We start from the raw sequence: 21,589 nt of genomic DNA, 5'->3' as shown, positions 1-21,589 counted from the left end.
ACATAATTTATGCTTACCTGATAAATTCCTTTCTTCTGTTGTGTGATCAGTCCACGGCCCGCCCTGTTTTTTAAGGCAGGTACATATTTTTTAAATTATATTTCAGTCACCACTACACCCTTGGCTTCTCCTTTCTCGTTGGTCTTTGGTCGAATGACTGGAGGTGACGTAGAGGGGAGGAGCTATATAGCAACTCTGCTGGGTGAATCCTCTTGCACTTCCTGTAGGGGAGCAGATAATATCCCAGAAGTAATGATGACCCGTGGACTGATCACACAACAGAAGAAAGGAATTTATCAGGTAAGCATAAATTATGTTTTTTAAGTAGACAACTCAAGGGCCCCTATTTATCAAGGGCTGGCGGACCTGATCCGACACTGCGGATCAGGTCCGCCAGACCTCGCTGAATACAGCGAGCAATACGCTCGCCGTATTCAGCATTGCACCAGCAGCTCACAAGAGCTGCTGGTGCAACGCCGCCCCCTGCAGACTCGCGGCCAATCGGCCGCCAGCAGGGGGGGGGGGGGGGTCAATCAACTCGATCGTACTCGATCGGGTTGATTTCCGGCGATGTGTGTCCGCCTGCTCAGATCAGGCGGACAGGTTATGGAGCAGCGGTCTTTGTGACCGCTGCTTCATAACTACTGTTTCTGTTACATTTCCGTAGCGTAGGGCCCCTCCCACTTCCTCCCGTGTCCCCTGTTGGGTCAGCCACCTGACTCCCACCCAAACCTCCACCAAGCTCCAGCAGAAGATTGTTGCAGACGGTGACACACACAGTGTCACCGTCTGTAACAATCAGGCATCTGCACTCATATGGAGACGGAGCACCGACCGCGCTCCGGCTCCATATGCGGCAGATGCCTTAAGCTTCAGGAGCTCACGTACCGCACAACGTATATATACGTCATATTGGGTAAAGGGGTTAAGTAACAAGTGTAAAACAGACGAATTGTTAAATACTTAGTGTAAATATATGTACACAAGTTAATTAAAGTGATGCCAAATTATATCGTTTTTGAAACACTAGGATATACCACTGCTATAAATAAATGCGACTTTCATTCATAAAGTATAAAAAAAAAAACACCTTCATGCTCAAAGTACCTTTATTTGTCTGCACGTTTATGCCGAGCTGAGCATTTCCAGCTGCTCTTGGCAAAACGATTGGCTAGCACAGCTTTGGGCTAAGAAGTGGAAACATCACTAAATTGAAAAAATAGCTGTGGGCAGATGGTAGGCGCTCGGGATAAGTGCGCAGGCATATAAAGGTACTTTCAGCATGGAGTTTTTTTTTACTTCATGACTAAAAGTCACATTTATTTATGGAAGTGTTAAATCCTAGCGTTTCAAAAAAACTTACCAGCACTTTAAAGTTTTTTAACAGATTTATACTATGAGTATATTAAATTATTTTTATATGTTTTTTTGTTGTTGCAAACCTCTTGCTATTGACATGGGGCCACATATTAACCTTTTTGAAGCATTAAAAGCCTCATAAATCTATGGCTATGAAAAACACAATAGATGTATGTATGTATCTATATTCATACAATGTCTACATGTTTAGCTCTATTTTTCTGGAGCCACAAAGACTAGGGCAGAAGGTTGCCAGTTAGCCATCCCTGACATAAGTAATAGGCCAGCTATGCATAATTGATTTTCTGTAAATCAGAATATTTTTTTGTATTTATTTACATTTCCCCATAACTATTGGCTATGATATATTCTCAAGTGAAAGGGATATGAAACCAATTTTTTTCTTTTATGATTCAGATAGAGTAGCAATTTTAAGCAACTTTCTAATTTACTCCTATTAGGAATTTTTCTTCGTCGTCTTGGAATCTTTATTTGAAAAAGCCGGCATGTAGGCTTAGGAGCCGGCCCATTTTTGGTTCATAACCCTGGGTAGCGCTTACTGATTGGTGGTTACATTTATGTAATCAATATAATGTAGAATCCGCACTCATTGGATTTATACTAATAATAGAAATTTATAAAGGTGATGTTTCGGAGCAAAAATGCCCCTTCCTCAGACCAGAAGGCCAAGTGGAAAGACAAAAAATATATAGACCCAAACCACACCCCCACATAAAAAAAGCTCCAAAATCGTTGTCATATCAACCACACTATACACAATCACAAGTGAACATATCATAAAATATGCCGATCATGTTATCTAAAACATAATTTATATCCCTTTCAATGAACTTATCTCAGCTGTGCCCCTGCTTTGCAAAAAGCCTGATTTTTAAACATATCTACCCAAGCCTTGCAAGAAAATACAGAACTTATCTCAGCTGTGCCCCTGCTTTGCAAAAAGCCTGATTTTTAAACATATCTACCCAAGCCTTGCAAGAAAATACAGAACTTATCTCAGCTGTGCCCCTGCTTTGCAAAAAGCCTGATTTTTAAACATATCTACCCAAGCCTTGCAAGAAAATACAGAACTTATCTCAGCTGTGCCCCTGCTTTGCAAAAAGGTAGATCCTGCAAGATAGTTTCCCTCCCACCCTGCCCCTCACCCCACCCACCCCAGGCTCATTTCTTCCTTTATAGATAGTCTCCCACACTTCTTTCATTCTCCTTAAATGACAGCTGCAACCACTGATCAGCACATCCTTCCTTCTACTTAACCCTATAGAATAAATACCCTCTCTTCCTACATATAGCTATATATCACACATCAATAGTGTATATACTTTTCATTTTTATTTTTTATCTACACACCTCATACCACTAACATGAATCCAAATATATCCATACTGTTATTCATGATAACCCTTTTCTCACTCCAATTTGGTTCACATAATAACCGCCATAAGCACACTCCTCAAACTGGAAAACAAATTATCATACATCATGGCCTGCTCTGTTGCTGTAACTTATCTGCTGAGTGCTGGTGGAGGGTTATAAAAAATAACCCTCCTACCCCCACCTCACAAAATTATAAAGTATCACATTCACTATATGGCCAATCAAAAATAATTTCCAAATTCCTATACCTTATGTTACTTGCCCTTGCAAATGACGTAGAGTCTAACCCTGGTCCCCTAACAAATTCCATTCCTAGCCTTCCAGCTAAGAAAGGCCTCTCCTTTGTGCACTGTAATATCCGCAGCTTACTACCGAAAATTGATGCACTGCAAGCTTGGTGTTTACAATACAAACCCAAAATCATTGTGATCTCTGAATCTTGGCTAACCGCAAAAATACCTGACTCTGCCATTGCAATACATGGATATTCATGCCATAGAAATGATAGAGCAAAGAGAGGAGGCGGCATTGTAATTTATGTTGACAATTCCACAAAGTTCACCCCCTTACAAAAATCTAGCTCTCCTGCCACCTTTGATTTCCTTTCTGGCAAAATTGAAATCCCATGCAGTAAATCAATAATTGTTGCAGGGATCTACCGCCCACCTAGCTCCCCTGTACATTCCCTTTCTGACATAGCACATCTCCTTAGTGAAACCATAGCTCAAAACCCAAAAAGTGAAATTTTGGTTTTTAGAGATTTTAATATTGATTGGCTGAATCTAAAAAATAATAGTTGTCGCTCACTGTTTAAATCTTTGCAGCTAACGCAATTAATCTCCTCCCCAACTCGCATAAACATCAAAAGCCATAATCACACCCTGCTTGACTGGATTCTCTCCACTTCTCCCAACCGAATCCAGGAGGCAGGTGTTCTCCCTAACAATTTCAGTGACCACTGCCTAGTGTACTGCGTGCGCAAAATAAAGGCAACTAAATCCTCTCCCAAGGTTAAAATCACCAGGTCCTTCAAAAAATTTACTCTTCAATCATTTCTAAATGACATTAAGAACCTCCCCTGGCACAGATTGAACCTAATCCCAGATCTAGATTCCGCAGTAGAATTCTTCCAGTCTGAACTCCTACAAGTTTGGAATATGCATGCCCCACTGCGTAAGGTGAGAGTAAAAGGAGCACACTTAAATTGGATCACAGCTGACCTCATTCAAATGTACCAGTTTCGGGATTCATTGTGGTCAAAGTTCAAGCATACAGGCTCTATGAACGATCACTGTGTATATAGACAATGGCGAAATATATGCACTAAACAAACAAAATTGGCCAAGGCCCAATATTTCTGTGAAAATCTGAACAATAACATATCAAACCCTAGAAAGTTTTGGAAACTCATAAACAACTTACAAAATCCAACAATCCACTCCCAACCCCGCACTGTCAATGTGGACAACCAAACCCTGCAACTCCCCTTAGAAGTAGCAAATGCCTTTAATAGTTATTTTGTCGCATGCTCCACCACCCTGATTGACAAACTAATAAATGACGCGCATCCTGAAACTACAAATGTGGATCAGGCCCCACTAAATCAGCAAAGACCCAATATACAGAAGTTCAATTTTAGACCTGTACCCATCAATGTAATTAAGAAACACCTTAATAATCTAAAAATGAAAAACCAGTCTGGACCTGATCAAATCCCAGCAATGCTGTTGAAGATCAGTGCGCCGGCAATTGCTAAACCCATCACAACCCTAATTAACGAATCCTTGGTGTCTGGATACATACCCAAACTTTGGAAAACTGCAAGAGTAGTGCCTATCCATAAAAGTGGGGAGTTAACCTTGGTTTCTAATTATCGTCCCATATCTTTGCTCCCAGTATTGTCAAAAATTTTAGAAAAATGCGTCCATACGCAACTTTGTGAGTATTACCAACAATCTAACTATCTGACCCCTGATCAATCAGGTTTTCGCCCGAATCACTCCACTACAACTGCCCTCCTAAAAGTTTGCAACGACATCCAAACTGGCATGGAACAAGGAGACCTAACTGGAGCTATTTTCCTTGACTTTGCAAAGGCCTTTGACACAGTAGACCACGATATACTACTGCTCAAACTAAAAAACTCAGGTATTGGTGATCGTCCGCTAACCTGGTTTCGATCATATGTATCGGATCGATCACAATATGTCTCCATTTCTGACAGTGACTCCCTCCCTCTCCCGGTCACGTGTGGTGTTCCCCAAGGATCCATTCTCGGCCCCCTGCTATTCACATTATTTATAAATGATCTGCCTAATGTCTGCAAATCCTCAACTGTACACATGTACGCAGACGACACGGTAATCTATGTAAACAATTCCGATCTGCCGCAGCTTGAAGCAGTGCTCCAAGACCAATTCACAGAGGTAGAAAAGTGGATATCAAAAAACAAACTCTTCCTAAACACTGACAAAACTGTCACAATGATCTTTGGAACAGGGCCTAAATTACACAAATTACAAAATTCCCATCTACGCATCAAAACAAAATCCAATTGCACACTGACTGCAGTCCACTCTTTCAAATACTTGGGTATGTTGTTAGACCCCAATCTATCTTTTGGCCTCCACATAGAAAAACTTGCCTCTAAACTTTATCCAAAACTAGGTGCCCTGTACAGAAACAAATCTTGCCTCAGCCCTACAGTAAAGGAAAAGATTGTACAGCAAATGCTGATGCCTATCATGGATTACGGGGACGTAGTATATGCACCTGCACCGCAAACTCACCTTAATAAACTAAATACGTTTTATAACTCGTTCTGCCGCTTTGTGCTACAATGTAAGTACAGGACCCACCATTGTGACATGCTAAAAGAACTAAACTGGCTGTCACTGGAATCCAGACGCTCCCTCCATCTTTCTTGCCTTGTGTTTAAGAGCATTTCTGGGAAGCTCCCACCCTACCTGAGCAGAATGCTCTCCCCGGCTATTCCCACCTCCTATAACCTCCGATCCAATACCAGCACATTATTTAGCTTGCCTCAATACAAAAAGAAAGCAGCTCGATCCTCCTTTTCCTACAGAGCACCACAATTATGGAACAACCTCCCGCACACTTTCAAACCTTCCCCAAGCCTAATATCCTTTAAGAGATCCCTCTCTACATATCTCAAAACAGAATGCATCTGTCATGGTTGATTAAATACCTATTCTATGTTAAAAAAAATTTTTTTTTTCATATATTGTGTATTATTATTGTTTTTTGTATTTTATTGTACCCTATGTTATCAATGCAATGTCTTGTTGACCCAGGACATACTTGAAAACGAGAGAAATCTCAATGTATCCTTCCTGGTAAAATATTTTATAAATAAATAAAATAAAAATATATGGGGTATAAATGCTCGTATTGTGGGAGTAAAATGTATTCATGATGAACACTAATGCTAGGAAACACCTGTGTGCATCTAGACAAAATGCTGAGTGTAACTATACTTTTAAATATGTTTTATGCAACTTTTTAGTCTCGCGTAACAGGGACATGAAACCCAAAATGTTTCATTCATTATTCAGATAGAGCATGACATTTTAAACTACTTTCCAATTTATTTCTATTATCCAATTTGTTTCATTATCTTTATATCTTTTGTTGAAAAGTTTACCTAGGTAGGCTAAAAAGATGCTTATTGGAGGCTGCACATATATGTCCCTTGTCATTGGCTTTCAGCTAACTCCCAGTAGTGCATTGCTTCTCCTTCAACAAATGATACCAAGAGAAGTAAGCTTATTAGCTAACAGAAGTAAATTGGAAAGTTGTTTAAAAGTGTATGATCATGCCCCTTAAACCAGAGCTCTGAAGTCACAATATCTCAATGCGCGTTAAATTCAATTGCGCTCAAACAAATGCATTTACATTCAATCTGTAATACGTGCGCTAGTTCTGATGCACGCAAAGAGCTGCAATAAACACCTTTTCCATCTAATACGAGGAGAGTCCACGGCTTCATTCATTACTTGTGGGAAATACAGAGCCTGGCCACCAGGAGGAGGCAAAGACACCCCAGCCAAAGGCTTAAATACCTCCCCCACTCCCCTCATCCCCCAGTTATTATTTGCCTTCCATCACAAGAGGATGGCAGAGAAGTGCCGGAAGATTTCGGAGTAGTGTCTTATGGAGGGTAATACTCTTTGGAATGGGACTGGAGTTTTAATTAGTCTTGTCAGCCTCTCAGTGAGAGCATTGACGAATGTTAGGGTCTGGAGATGCAGGGAGAGTCTTTCTGCAAAACCATCCAGACTTGTATTAACAGCTCCTTAAGCATTCAGTTTTGACGAGTTTCACTGCCTGCTTTCTTCACTCAAGTCCATGTCAGGAGCGATGCTACACACTGTTAAACTTGAGAGGTCGTGTTCCTGTTCCACGGCGTTGATTCTGGTAAGATTGTTTAATTTTTATATCTATAATGATAACGCAAGAAGACAGGGCCACAGTGCTCCTTTATCTGTATAGAATCAAGGGTTAATATCTCCGGAAGGTGAATATTGAACAGGGGGGGATGTATACATGATTGCTTTATTGTGTTTGATGCGACATGTGTGAGATGAGGCTCTGGCATTGTGGAACAGTCAGGTTTTTTCCTGTCCTTGATTACTGCGCAGCCCGTTTAGTTGGCACGCTTTTTCTTGGCTGCAGGGGCGGTCCTGCACGATTCTCCATATGAATGGGTGTGGCCTCTTTTCTCTTCCTTTCCTGACCGTTGGTTGCAGGAGACGATATGAGTTTTCTCTGTGGGCCTGGGTCATAGGAGGTGGTGAGTGCCCCGGCCATTAGAGTATAAAGGTGCCATTTAATATGTTTCTATAATACTTATTAAAGTGCAAGCTATGAAGGAGTCAAAGGGATCTTAGAAAACCCTCTCAGTCTTGGAATAAATCTAAACAGAGCAAGAAGCCCACTGAGACAAAATCGGCATGGAGGGGCGGCCCCCGATCCGTCTCTGGATCTAGTAGGGGGCAGACTCTCTCTTTTTGCGGAGGCTTGGTTGAGAAACATTCAGGATCCTTGGGTTCTGGAAGTTAATGCCCAGGGTTACAGGATAGGTTTCAAGACCCATCCTCCCAGGGGCAGATTCCTCTTGTCAAATCTCTCATCAAATCCAGAAAAAAGGAATGCTTTTCTAGAGTGCGTGAGGGATCTCTCCTCTCTAGGAGTAATTGTACCGGTACCTTTAGCAGAAAGGGGTCTAGGGTACTATTCAAACCTTTTCGTGGTACCATAAAAGGAGGGCACGTTTCGCCCGATTCTAGACTAAAAGTGCTTAAACAAGTTTCTGTCTGTTCCATTGTTCAAAATGGAAACAATAAGGTCAATACTGCCCCTAGTTCAAGAGGGCCAGTTTAGGACCACGATAGACTTGAAGGACGCTTACCTTCATGTGCCAATTCACAAGGATCACTTCAGGTTCTTAAAGTGAAGGTAAAGTTTGCACGATTAGATGATTGTATATGTAAATACTTAAAAAATTAATGTTAGTTTAATTCATGAATTTTTTTAATTTGATATATTTATTTAGTTATCACCTGTTTTCTCTCTATTTCTGATCGTTTCAAAAACAACCCGTTTTTTTGGGAGGGGGTTTCTGTCCGGTCACGTTCTTGCATCAGCCAATAGTAAGTCTGGCCGTTAGGCGGCCGTCATTTGACGTCACAGATTCCTTGACGTTCTGCGCATGCGTTGGCATTACTTACTCTCCCTTGCAAGCCGAGCTCGCTCCAGTTTAGCGCATGCGCAATTGCGATAGTATGTTCGGTCTATCAATATTAAAGTCACGCATGCGCAAATTTAATATACGGCGAAGTGTGCGCATGCGCCAATTGACCGGCAAGCGAGAACGCGCTTTTGAACTTACGTATAGAGCGGGTGGGACCGCTCTGTACGTAAGAGTGAGAAAAACCAGGAAATTCATGGAGGGAGGAGTAAAGAATGGCTGAGTAGGTAAATACAACTAGTTTATAATACAATAAGATATATTAAAATAATTTTAAAAAAGTTAGCGATCATACTATATAGCATATGACTAATATAATACAGGTATAAAAAAAGGAAAACTTTACCTTCACTTTAATGTTCACCTTTCTAGATCAGCACTTCCAGTTTGTAGCTCTTCCCTTCGGGTTGGCTACGGCTCCCAGAATCTTCATGAAGGCTTTGAGAGCTCTGCTCGTGGTAGCAAGATCCAGAGGGATTGCAGTGGCTCCTTATCTGGATGACATTCTGGTTCAGGCTCCGTCCTACCAGTTGGCAGAGGATCATTCGAGAGTTCTTCTCCTTCTGCAATCTCATAGTTGGAAGGTGAACTCAGGGAATAGTTCTGTGGTTCCCAGTACCAGAGTGGAGTTCCTGGGCACGATAATAGATTCCATTGACATGAAGTTATTCCTAACAGACAAGAGACGTTGCAAGAATGTCTCCAGCTGTCTTGTCCTTGAATCCTCCACAAGGCCGTCAGTGGCCAAGTGCATGGAGGTGATTGGGCTCATGGTATCCACTATAGATGTAATTCTGTTTGCCAGATTCCATCTCCGGCCTCTTCAGCTGTGCATGTTGAGGCAGTAGAATGGCGATCATTCGGACCTGTCCCAACTGATCTCTCTGGACAATGGTTCGAGGGAGTCTCTCTCTTGGTGGCCTCGTCCAGATCAGCTGTCCCAGGGGACATCCTTCCTCAGACCATCTTGGGAGATTGTGACTACGGACGCGAGTCTCTCAGGTTGGGAAGCGGGGGCAGGCACAGGGCAGGTGGAATCTCCCGATCAACATCCTGGAACTTTGGGCGATCTTCAATGCTCTGGAGGCTTGGCCCCTCCTGGGTTCGTCCAAGTTCATAAGATTCCAGTCGGACAACATTACCTCGGTGGCTTACATCAACCACCAGGGGGGAACGAGAAGCTCCCTAGCATGAGGAAAGTATCTTGGATACTGGAGTGGGCGGAGGCCCACGAATGCTCGCTATCAGTGATCCACATCTCGGGTGTGGACAACTGGGAAGTGGACTTTCTCAGCAGACAATCATTTCATCTGGGGGAATGGTCTCTTCACCCTGAAGTGTTTGCAGAGATTTGCAACAGTTGGGGGACTCTTGAGATAGATCTCATGGTGTCCAGACTAGTGTACATATTTCCACCGTTACCACTTCTACCTCGTGTAGTGGCTCCTATCAAACAGGAGCAAGCATCCACTATTCTGATTGCTCCATCGTGGCCGTGGAGGACGTGATTTGCGGATCTAGTGGGGATGTCATTCTCCCCTCCATGGAGGTTGCCCTGTCGCAGGGATCTGCAGGTACAGGGTCACTTTGTGCATCAGAATCTAGATTCTCTGAGGCTGACTGCGTGGAGATTGAACGCTTAGTCTTAGCCAGAAGAGTATTTTCTGAGAGGGTGATTTGATACTCTCATTCAAGCCAGAAAGCCGGTTACCCGTCACATCTATCATAAGGTGTGGATGACCTACTTACTCTGGTGTGAATCTGGTGGATATTGCTGGCATAGGGTCAGGGTATCCAGAATTCTTTCCTTCCTCCAGGACGGTCTGGAGAAGGGAGTTGCCGCCAGTTCCTTAAGGGGACAGATTTCAGCTCTATCTGTGCTGTTACATAAGAAGCTCGCTGAGCTACCTGATATTCAGTCTTTTGTTCAGGCTCTGTCCAGGATAAGGCCTGTGTTTAGAGATTCTGCTCCTCCTTGGAGTTTGAATTTGTTTCTGAAGGTTTTGCAGGGGCCTCCGTTCAAGCCTATGCATTCTCTTGACATTAAGACTCTGTCTTGGAAGGTCCTTTTTCTACTGGCCATTGCTTCGACACGCAGAGTGTCTGAACTAGCGGCCTTGCAATGTGTGCCTCCTTACCTGGTTTTCCATGCAGATAAGGCTGTCCTTCGCACTGGACTGGGATTTTTCCCTAAGGTTGTGTCTGATCGCAACATTAATCAAGAAATTATGGTTCCTTCCTTATGTCCTATACCTTCTTTTTCAAAGGAACGGTTACTTCATAACTTAGAATTTCAAGGCTCAAAGCACATCCATCTTCAGGCTATGAAGGATTTCAGACAATCTTCAGCTTTGTTTGTTGTCTATTCGGGGAAGCGTAAGGAGCAGAAGGCTTCTTCTACTTCCCTATCTTTTTGGCTGAGGAGCTTGATTCGTTCGGCTTATGAGACAGCGGGACATAAGCCTCCTCAGAGGATTACGGCTCACTCAGCTGTGGCTTCTTGGGCCTTTAAGAATGAGGCCTCTATGGAGCAGATTTGTAAGGCAGCTACCTGGTCCTCCTTACATACTTTTACAAGTTTTACAAATTTGACGTTTTTGCTTCGGCCGAAGCTGCTTTTGGTAAAAAGGTTTTGCAGGCTGTAGTGCCCTCAGAATAGGGTCCTCCTTCTTTTTACCCTCCCGTTTTTTATTCAGTGTCCTCTAGAGCTTGGGTATTTGTTTCCCACAAGTAATGAATGAAGCCCTGGACTCTCCTCGTATTAGATGGAAAACATAAATTATGCGTATCTGATCATTTCATTTCCATCGTTACGAGGAGAGTCCACGGCTCTGGCTCGGTTCTACGTTGGGCAGACCAAAATTTATTTTGTTTTTTCTTCTGGCACCTTTTATACCCTAATATTTCTCCTACTGTTCCTTGTTCTCTCGGCAGAATGACTGTGGGATGAGGGGAGTGGGGGGGGAGGTATTTCAGCCTTTGGCTGGGGTGTCTTTGGCTCCTCCTGGTGGCCAGGTTCTGTATTTCCCGCAAGTAATGAATGAAGCCGTGGACTCTCCTCGTAACGATGGAAATTAAATTATCGGGTAATCATAATTTATGTTTTTTTGCCACTCGTAATCTAGCCCTAAATAGACCCGGGGGAGAAGACTGTAAAGATGCTGAACTTGATAAAAATGTCTTTATATCTACATACCACTGTTGTGTAACATATCCACATGATGGAAGAGGGATACAGTATGTATTGTATCATTTGCAAACTGTAGACTGAAAGATTCTGCCATTGTTCATAACCATCCCTGAAGGTTATTAATGTATTTTTGCAAAGCATATAGGGTAAAATACCATTAATTCAGGCAAGCGTTTAGTTTTATGTTGTATTGGTTTATCTTTTGGCATTCAGTGTTGTCTCCAGATTGTTTTGTTTTTTTTAGCAATTAGGGTGCTTCAAATCACTTAAAAATTTGGCGCCCAAAAATGATTCTTTCAGACCAGGATCTGAATTACAGCTAATAATAATGTTGTGTCCTTTGAAAATAGCAGGCTCACAAGCTTCTTGGTTACGTCTCACTAAAATTTCATATTACAGGGACATGAAACTTACATTTTTTCTTTCGTGATTCAGAAAGAGCATGAGATGTTAAACAACTTTCTAATTTACTTCTATTATCTAATTTGCGTCATTCTCTTCATATTCTTTGCTGAAAAGCAGATCTAGATAGGCTCAGTAGCTGCTGATTGGTGGCTGCACATAGATGCCTCGTGTGATTGGCTCACCCATGTGCATTGCTATTTCTTCAACAAAGAATAACTAAAAAATGAAGCAAATTAGATAATAGAAGTAAATTAGCAAGTTGTTTAAAATTGTATTCTCTATCTGAATCATGAAATTAATATTTTGGGTTTAGTGTCCCTTTAACACTGGCACCACAGGATTGGCTCCCCTATTAGCTGGAGATGGTGACGTAACCCAGAGAACTGAAATTGCCTAGAAACTGACCGGTATTTATCAGCCACATAAATAACGCTGTTTTTTTTGCAATCCTTTTACAGCCTGACTTTTGTTAACTGCTTTTTGTCAAATAATTTCTAAGTTCTAGACTTTTTAAACTTTTGAATCACACGTTAAATTAAAAAAAATTCTTGTCTTATCTTATTTGATACTGGTATAATAGTTGTATAGGTTGGTTATATGTAAACATAAGCTTTTAATATTGCTTTAATAAGTTGTTCTATTTAATGTTTATCTAGATTGCTTTTTAGCGCTATCTTTCCTTTTTGTTCTAAGTTGTGCGCCAACAGAGGTGACGTGATATGTCTTTTGTATGGGGTAGACTGTTTGTCTAAAAATCCAACAAAAAAATTGAGGAACCATCCATACAGTTTTTCAGAAGCTTGTAAGACAGTGTGTATTTGGATATATGTAGAATCATTGAAAGTTAGGAGCCAGAATTAAAATTTTAGGAGCTCACTGGCTCCCGAACTTGTCAAGCTCTAGTTTAGAGCAAGAGCAGGATATTATTATTAAAAAACAAAAACGCTAGGAGCTTACCTTCAACATTGGATTTTAGTGACTCTCTGATACTGTATAGGTTTCTATATTGTCATATAATTTTGTTCTCACTGTTTAATATTACTGTCTAGTTACTTAAAGGGACATGAAACCCAATTTCTTTTTCTTTCATGATTCAGATAGAGAATACAGTTTTAAACAACTTTCCAATTTACTTCTTTTATTTAATTTGCTTCCTTCTCTTGTTATTCTTTGCTGAAAGGTTTATCTAGGCAAGTTCAGGAGCAGCCAAGAACCTAGGATCTAGCTGCCGATTGGTGGCTCAGTATATATACTGATTGTCATTGGCTCACCACATGTGTTCAGTTAGAAACCATTAGTGCATTGCTGCTCCTTCAACAAAGCATACCAAGAGAATTAAACAAATTAGATAATAGAAGTAAATTAGAAAGTTGTTTAAAATTGTATTCTCTATCTGAATCACAAAATATTTTTTTTTTGAGTTTCATGTCCCTTTAAAGGTGTAATACTAATTAGCTGTCTTGCTAATAGCTTTAACCAGTCAGTAACCCTTTGCTTCTTTTACAGTGTGTAGTGGCCACTGTCGCATTTGGCATGGGCATCAACAAAGCAGACATACGCAAAGTTATTCACTATGGAGCTCCTAAGGAAATGGAGTCATACTATCAGGAAATTGGCAGGGCTGGTCGGGATGGCCTTCCAAGCACTTGTCATGTCCTATGGACATCAGCAGACATGAATTTTAACAGGTAAATTAGTTTTTTTTTATTATTTGCTTTACTATATGCTTTTATGTGTATTCATTGCTTCACTGGTCGCCTTTATATGTATCCAACAGTGTTAAACATGAGTGCAACATACTGCTTTATTTTTACTTTCTTTGCTTTCTAAATCTGTAAAGAACTTTTTTTTGTTGTTGTTGTTGAAGGTGAAGAAACTTTATTAACAAGCAACCTGCCCCTTTGTCAAGCTGAAGTTACAATGTGTACATCACACTGATATACCTTAACCAATAAAACATGAGCCAATCAAAGAACCCCAAAGGGGCAGGGACAAATAGTCATTACACACATACAAAATCTTTATCCCATTATACTGTAAAGAACTTTTAGGTAGCTTGAAATGTGAATCAGTATTTTCCACAGAAGTACAGGGTGGAGGCAGTGTAATGCTTTTCTATTATATATATATTTGATTATATACTTACGTACTAAAGAACACAATTGTATAATTTAACAAAAAATTGATTTAATGATAATTTGTGCAACAGACATTAAAAACATTAACGCCTAGATTACGAGTTCTGCGTTAGCTTTAAAAAGCAGCGTTAAGGGGTCCTAACGCTGCTTTTTAACGCCCGCTGGTATTACGAGTCAGGCAGGAAAGGGTCTACCGCTCACTTTTTTTCCCGCGACTTTTCCATACCGCAAATCCCCTTACGTCAATTGCGTATCCTATCTTTTTAATGGGATTTTGCTAACGCTGGTATTATAAGTCTTGGAAGAAGTGAGCTGTACAGCCTCTACCTCCAAGACTCCTACCGCATATAAAAGTCAGTAGTTAAGAGTTTTATGGGCTAACGCAGTAACATAAAGCTCTTAACTAAAGTGCTACAAAGTACACTAACACCCATAAACTACATATTAACCCCTAAACCAAGGCCCCCCACATCGCAAACGCTAAAATAAATATTTTTAACCCCTGATCTGCCGACCGGACATCGCAGCCTCCTACATTATACCTATGAACCCCTAATCTGCTGCCCCTAACATCGCCGACATCTACATTATATTTCTTAACCCCTAATCTGTCACCGCCACCTACCTACACTTATTAACCCCTAATCTGCCGACCGGACATCACCGCCACTATAATAAATGTATTAACCCCTAAACCACCGCACTCCCGCCTCGCAAACACTCTAGTAAATTTTATTAACCCCTAATCTGCGCCCCCAACGTCGCTGCCTCCACCGCTTACCAACAATTAATAACCCCTAATCTCCTGCCCCCAATGTCGCCGCTACTATAGTAAAGTTATTAACCCCTAAACCTAAGTCTAACCCTAACACCCCCCTAAGTTAAATATAATTTAAATAAATCTAAATAAAATTACTATAATTAAATAAATTATTCCTATTTAAAACTAAATACTTACCCATAAAATAAACCCTAATATAGCTACAATATAACTAATAGTTACATTGTAGCTATTTTAGGAATAATATTTATTTTACAGGCAACTTTGTATTTATTTTAACTAGGTACAATAGCTATTAAATAGTTAATAACTATTTAATAGCTACCTAGTTAAAATAATTACAAAATTACCTGTAAAATAAATCCTAACCTAAGTTACAAATACACCTAACACTACACTATCAATAAATTAATTAAATAAATTAAATACAATTATCTAAAATAAAATACAATTAAATAAACTAAACTATATTACAAAAAAAAACACTAAATTACAAAAAATAAAAAATATTACAAGAAGTTTAATCTAATTACACCTAATCTAAGCCCCCTAATAAAATAAAAAAAGCCCCCCAAAATAATAAAATTCCCTTTCCTAAACTAAATTACAAAGTAATCAGCTCTTTTACCTGTAAAAAAAAAACAAATACCCCCCCCCAACATTACAACCCACCACCCACACACCCCTACTCTAAAACCCACCCGATCCCCCCCTTAAAAAAAACCTAACACTACCCCATTGAAGATCACCCTACCTTGAGCCGTGTTCACCCAGCCAGGCACCGATGGGGCAGAAGAGGACATCCGGACCGGCAGAAGTCTTGATCCAGGCAGCATCTTCTATCTTCATCCTTCCGGAGCGGAGCCATCTTCTATCCAGCCGACGTGGAGCGATCCTCTTCAATCGAAGTCCTAATGCAGAATGAAGGTTCCTTTAAATGACGTCATCCAAGATGGCGTCCCTCGAAGGTAGGAAAAATCCGATTGGTTGATTTAATCAGCCAATCGGATTGAAGTTCAATCCGATTGGCTGATTGGATCAGCCAATAGAATGCAAGGCTAGATAGAAGATGGCTCCGCTCCGGAAGGATGAAGATAGAAGATGCCGCCTGGATGAAGATGTCTGCCGGTCCGGATGTCCTCTTCTGCCCGGATAGGATGAAGACTTCTGCCGGTCCAGATGTCCTCTTCTGCCCCATCGGTGCCCGGCTGGGTGAACACGGCTCAAGGTAGGGTGATCTTCAATGGGGTAGTGTTAGGTTTTTTTTTAAGGGAGGATCGGGTGGGTTTTAGAATAGGGGTGTGTGGGTGGTTGGTTGTAATGTTGGGGGGGGGGTATTGTATTTGTTTTTTTTACAGGTAAAAGAGCTGATTACTTTGGGGCAATGCCCCGCAAAAAGCCCTTTTAAGGCTGGTAAAAGAGCTGATTACTTTGTAATTTAGTTTAGGATAGGGAATTTTATTATTTTGGGTGGTTTTTTTATTTTATTAGGGGGCTTAGATTAGGTGTAATTAGATTAAACTTCTTGTAATATTTTTTGTAATTTAGTGTTTGTTTTTTGTAATATAGTTTATTTTATTTTATTGCGTTTTATGTTACATAATTGTAGTTAATTTATTTAATTAATTTATTGATAGTGTAATGTTTGGTGTATTTGTAACTTAGGTTAGGATTTATTTTACAGGTAATTTTGTAATTATTTTAACTAGGTAGCTATTAAATAGTTATTAACTATTTAATAGCTATTGTACCTAGTTAAAATAAATACTAAGTTGCCTGTAAAATAAATATAAATCCTAAAATAGCTACAATGTAACTATTAGTTAGGAATAATTTATTTAATTATAGAAATTGTATTTAGATTATATTTAAGTTAGGGGGGGGGGGGTGGTTAGGGTTAGACTTAGGTTTAGGGTTTAATACATTTAATATAGTAGCGGCGACGTTGGGGGCGGCAGATTAGGGGTTAATAATTGTAGGTAGGTGGCGGCGACGTTGGGGGCGGCAGATTAGGGGTTAATACTTATAATGTAGGGGCAGCAGATTAGGGGTTCATAGGTATAATGTAGGTGGCGGCGGTGTCTGGAGCGGCAGATTAGGGGTTAATAGTATAATGCAGGTGGCGACGATGTTGGGGGTGGCAGATTAGGGGTTAATAAGTGAAAAGGTTAAGAGTGTTTAGACTCGGGGTTCATGTTAGGGTGATAGGTATAGACTAAGAAATTGTTTTCCCATAGGAAACACGTTTTGCCAGCTTACCGCTACCGTAAGCAACGCTGGTATTACAGGTAGAAGTGGCGCTAAATTTGCTCAACGCTCACTTTTCTGAGGCTAACGCAGCCAATCAGAAAACTTGTAATACCAGCGTTGTTTAAAGTGAGCGCTGGAAAAAAAGGAGCGTTAGCTCCGCAAGTTTTTACCGACAAAACTTGTAATCTAGCCATAATATTGGCATTTGCAATTTTCTTCATAATTCAGATAGAGCATCAAATTTAAATTAACTTTCCAATATACTTCTATTATTATCAAATTTGCATTGTTCTCTTGATGCCCTTTGTTGTAAAACAGGGAGGTAAGCTCAGGAGCGTGCATGTGTCTGCTGCACTATATAACAATGTTATACATTTGCAAGACCACTAGAAGGCAGCACTGTTTTCTGCTGTGTAGTGCTTCAGACGTGCACACTACCTAACAAAGATCAAGAAGCAAAATTGATAATAGAAGTAAAGGGGAACCAAAAATTGTATGCTGTCTGACCCACAAAAGAAAAACAATGGGGTATGCCCATTTAATAGATCCTATGGAGAAAACTGAGACACATAAAAGTCAAAATTAAGCTTTCATGATTCAGATAGAGCATACAGTTTGCAGATTGTTAGATTTACTTCTGTCATCGATTGTACTTCTCTCTTTTGGTATCTTTTGTTGAAGTTTAGCTACTTTTGCATAAGAACATACTGAGGTAGGCACAGGATCTGCTTTCTGTAATGTAAGAAGCTGAGGTCACCAGACATGGTCGTTTGGGATGATTGACAGGCCCTTCTCTCACATGATTGGTTGCGCAAGAGAAGAGAGTGGCATTATACAAATTCACTACAAAGCCAGGATGGCAGGTCCCCAAATCGGGAATCTTGTCTTCACCCGGCTTTGTTCATGAGTCTTACAGTGTGTGCTAAATTATCTTCTGCTTGTTTATTTCCCCCTCCTTTTATTAGACACATGCTGAGTGAAATAAAGAGCGAGCGTTTTCGGGAGTACAAACTGAAGATGATGGCAAAAATGGAAAAATACCTTACCGCAAGCTACTGCAGGCGCAAGTATGATTTGCTATTAATGGTTATTCTATTGATAGATTACAGTTATAATAGCAATGATATACCACATGAATATGTCAAAATAAAATACGTAACATAAATCCTGCTTTATTTGTTGCGCATTTTGTTTTATATATGTTCGTCCAAAGGAGGAAAACATATTCCAGCAAAACCAATTTAAGATTTTACATTTTTTGCTATGCAGTAGCACTAATTTAACTTCAGTCGTTGCCTTAAAAGAAAAAGATGTGCCATTTTTTGTAGCTTCAGCTTGTTTGTTCCTTGATGTAAACTTGGAGACTTGTTTTGTAGTTTAAAAAGGTTTCAATTTCAAGTCTGTAATAATCTATAATGTTATATATATATATATGTGTGTGTGTTTAATATTGATGCAGCCTTATTATATTTTAAATTATGTGTAACTATGTGTTACTTTTTCGGACGGCTGGTCCAGTGGTGTGTTCTTTTTATTTAACATGTAAATTCTTGTTCTTTTCTATCTGTTTTGTATTGGTCCCTGGGGATAGGATCATATTGTCTCATTTTGAAGACAAACAACTTCGTAAGGCCACTTCTGGCATTATGGGGACAGAAAAATGCTGCGATAACTGTAAAAACAGGTAAGTAAGTTAAAGTGATAAAGTGAGTAGTATTTACACAAACAGTGTATGTAAATCTATAAGTATTCCAATAAAAGTTGGGTGGTTGGCAAATTTACATTAGAAAATATTTATAAGTTATTATTAATTGTTTCTGTGTGCCAGTACAGCCAATAAGAAGATCTCAGTCTCATAGCTTTCTATTGTAGTGCTTCAAAGCCTGTAACGGTGTCAGTACAAGCCCCATTAAAGGAGTAACAAACTTTACCGTTAACTTATCAAATTTACCCGTCTCATTGGATGATTGATTTGAAATATGATCCCTTTCCATTAGGGTATACTGATGCACGTGCCTTGTACACTATGGCAACAGGCATTACTGAGTCACAGTAGGGAGCTCTGTCTACATTCACTATTACCTGCACACAATGTTTGCATTCTTAAAGGAATACTAAACTCAAATTTTATCTTTCATGATTCAGAAGATAGAGCATTACATTTTAAGCAACTTTCTAATTTACTCCTGTTATCAATTTTTCTTCATTCTTTTGGTATCTTTATTTGAAAAAGCAGGATTGTAAGCTTACGAATCGGCCCATCTTTGGTTCAGCACCTCGGTAGCGCTTGTTGATTGGTGGCTACATTTTGTCACCAATCAGCAGGGGCTACCCAGGTGATGAACCAGAGATGTGCCGGCTCGTATGCTTAAATTCCTGCTTTTTCAAATAAAGATATAAAGAGAACGAAGAAAATGTATAATAGGAGTAAATTAGAAAGTTGCTTAAAATTGCATGTTCTATTGGAATCATGAAAGAAAAAAATGTGGGTTCAATGTCCCTTTAATTTGTGTTAAAACTTTCATAACTGGTGAGAGTCCACGAGACATCACATGTGGGATTACAGTCCAGTAGTACATGAGGAGGGAAAACACCCCACACAACAGAGCTTTAATCCCTCCCACTTTCCCATGATTCCATAGTCATTTGTTTTGCCTCCTGCAAGGAGGATGGTGAAACTTGGAAGGGCTGATCCACATCAATTAAAAGTGGTTCTCAAACTGATGTGAGACACGATATCCCCCTCAAAGAGCCAGGAATGGGACAGAGGGATGTAAAGGAGTACATTGGAAGTGAGAGTAATTCTCCCATGGGAGTTTGCCACTTGCCTGCCATCGGTGTCGCTGGGACTGGTCCTGCAGCCGCCTCCTGCTGGCCTTATCTGAGTTCTCCTTCCTTAGATCATATGTCAGTGCATACTGCACAAGATGGGCTCTTCCACTGGAAGCAGTTCTGCAGCTTGCTTGGTAAGCACGGTAGAGTAAGTGCTGAAGTCGGTATTTGCACTCACATAGCCTGCAGCCTATTAGTATGACCATGTACACATGTCTAGTTTTAGGCACTTTTGGGTACTTTTACACATTTACAGTAAATTTGAGGTACTGTCATTTTAAATGTATTTCTAGTATTTAGTACACACCAGAGCTCTCTTCCTATTTCTCAGCAGGCTCTCAGATGATCAGGATTTTCATCTTAACCCTTTAGAGCTCATTTTCGGAGGTTTCTGAGCTTCCCTCTGTGCAGACCTCAGAGAGTTAACTTTTTCCTGCTAAACTGTTTCTATTTCTCCGCATAGACAGTGGCCATCATTGATAACACACTGCAATTCTTCCTCAGAACCTCAGATTAATAACTAGAGTTTTGCATGCATTTATATTTGTTGAACACTTTATTGAACGTCTGATTTCTTTCATGTAATTAGCAAGAGTCCATGAGCTAGTGACGTATGGGATATACATTCCTACCAGGAGGGGCAAAGTTTCCCAAACCTCAAAATGCCTATAAATACACCCCTCACCACACCCACAATTCAGTTTTACAAACTTTGCCTCCGATGGAGGTGGTGAAGTAAGTTTGTGCTAGATTCTACGTTGATATGCGCTCCGCAGCAAGTTGGAGCCCGGTTTTCCTCTCAGCGTGCAGTGAATGTCAGAGGGATGTGAGGAGAGTATTGCCTATTTGAATGCAGTGATCTCCTTCTACGGGGTCTATTTCATAGGTTCTCTGTTATCGGTCGTAGAGATTCATCTCTTACCTCCCTTTTCAGATCGACAATATACTCTTATATATACCATTACCTCTGCTGATTCTCGTTTCAGTACTGGTTTGGCTATCTGCTATATGTAGATGAGTGTCCTGGGGTAAGTAAGTCTTATTTTCTGTGACACTCCAAGCTATGGTTGGGCACTTTGTTTATAAAGTTCTAAATATATGTATTCAAACATTTATTTGCCTTGACTCAGAATGTTCAACTTTCCTTATTTTCAGACAGTCAGTTTCATATTTGGGATAATGCATTTTGATTTGACCATTTTTTCTTACCTTAAAATTTGACTTTTTCCATGTGGGCTGTTAGGCTCGCGGGGGCTGAAAATGCTTCATTTTATTGCGTCATTCTTGGCGCTGACTTTTTTGGCGCAAAAATTCTATTTCCGTTTCCGGTGTCATACGTGTCGCCGGAAGTTGCGTCATTCTTTGACGTTATTTCGCGCCAAAAATGTCGGCGTTCCGGATGTGGCGTCATTTTTGGCGCCAAAAAGCATTTAGGCGCCAAATAATGTGGGCGTCTTATTTGGCGC

At 40.3% G+C, this 21,589-nt stretch overlaps 1 protein-coding gene across 1 annotated transcript in view; it reads left to right on the top strand.

The window, feature by feature from the left end:
- Positions 1-21,589, top strand: part of WRN (WRN RecQ like helicase) — a 377,656-nt gene that overhangs the window by 241,280 nt on the left and 114,787 nt on the right. The window contains exons 19-22 of the mRNA XM_053700137.1: positions 12,816-12,831; positions 13,629-13,810; positions 18,257-18,358; positions 18,883-18,975. Of these exons, the coding sequence (XP_053556112.1) occupies positions 12,816-12,831; positions 13,629-13,810; positions 18,257-18,358; positions 18,883-18,975 (393 nt within the window). The remainder of the gene's footprint in view (positions 1-12,815; positions 12,832-13,628; positions 13,811-18,256; positions 18,359-18,882; positions 18,976-21,589) is intronic.

This window comes from Bombina bombina, chromosome 2 (assembly GCF_027579735.1).
Source record: "Bombina bombina isolate aBomBom1 chromosome 2, aBomBom1.pri, whole genome shotgun sequence".
In the NCBI taxonomy this organism is placed as follows: domain Eukaryota; kingdom Metazoa; phylum Chordata; class Amphibia; order Anura; family Bombinatoridae; genus Bombina; species Bombina bombina.
The sequence above is the reverse complement of the archived record's forward strand: the minus strand, read 5'-3'. Positions and strand labels throughout refer to the sequence as shown.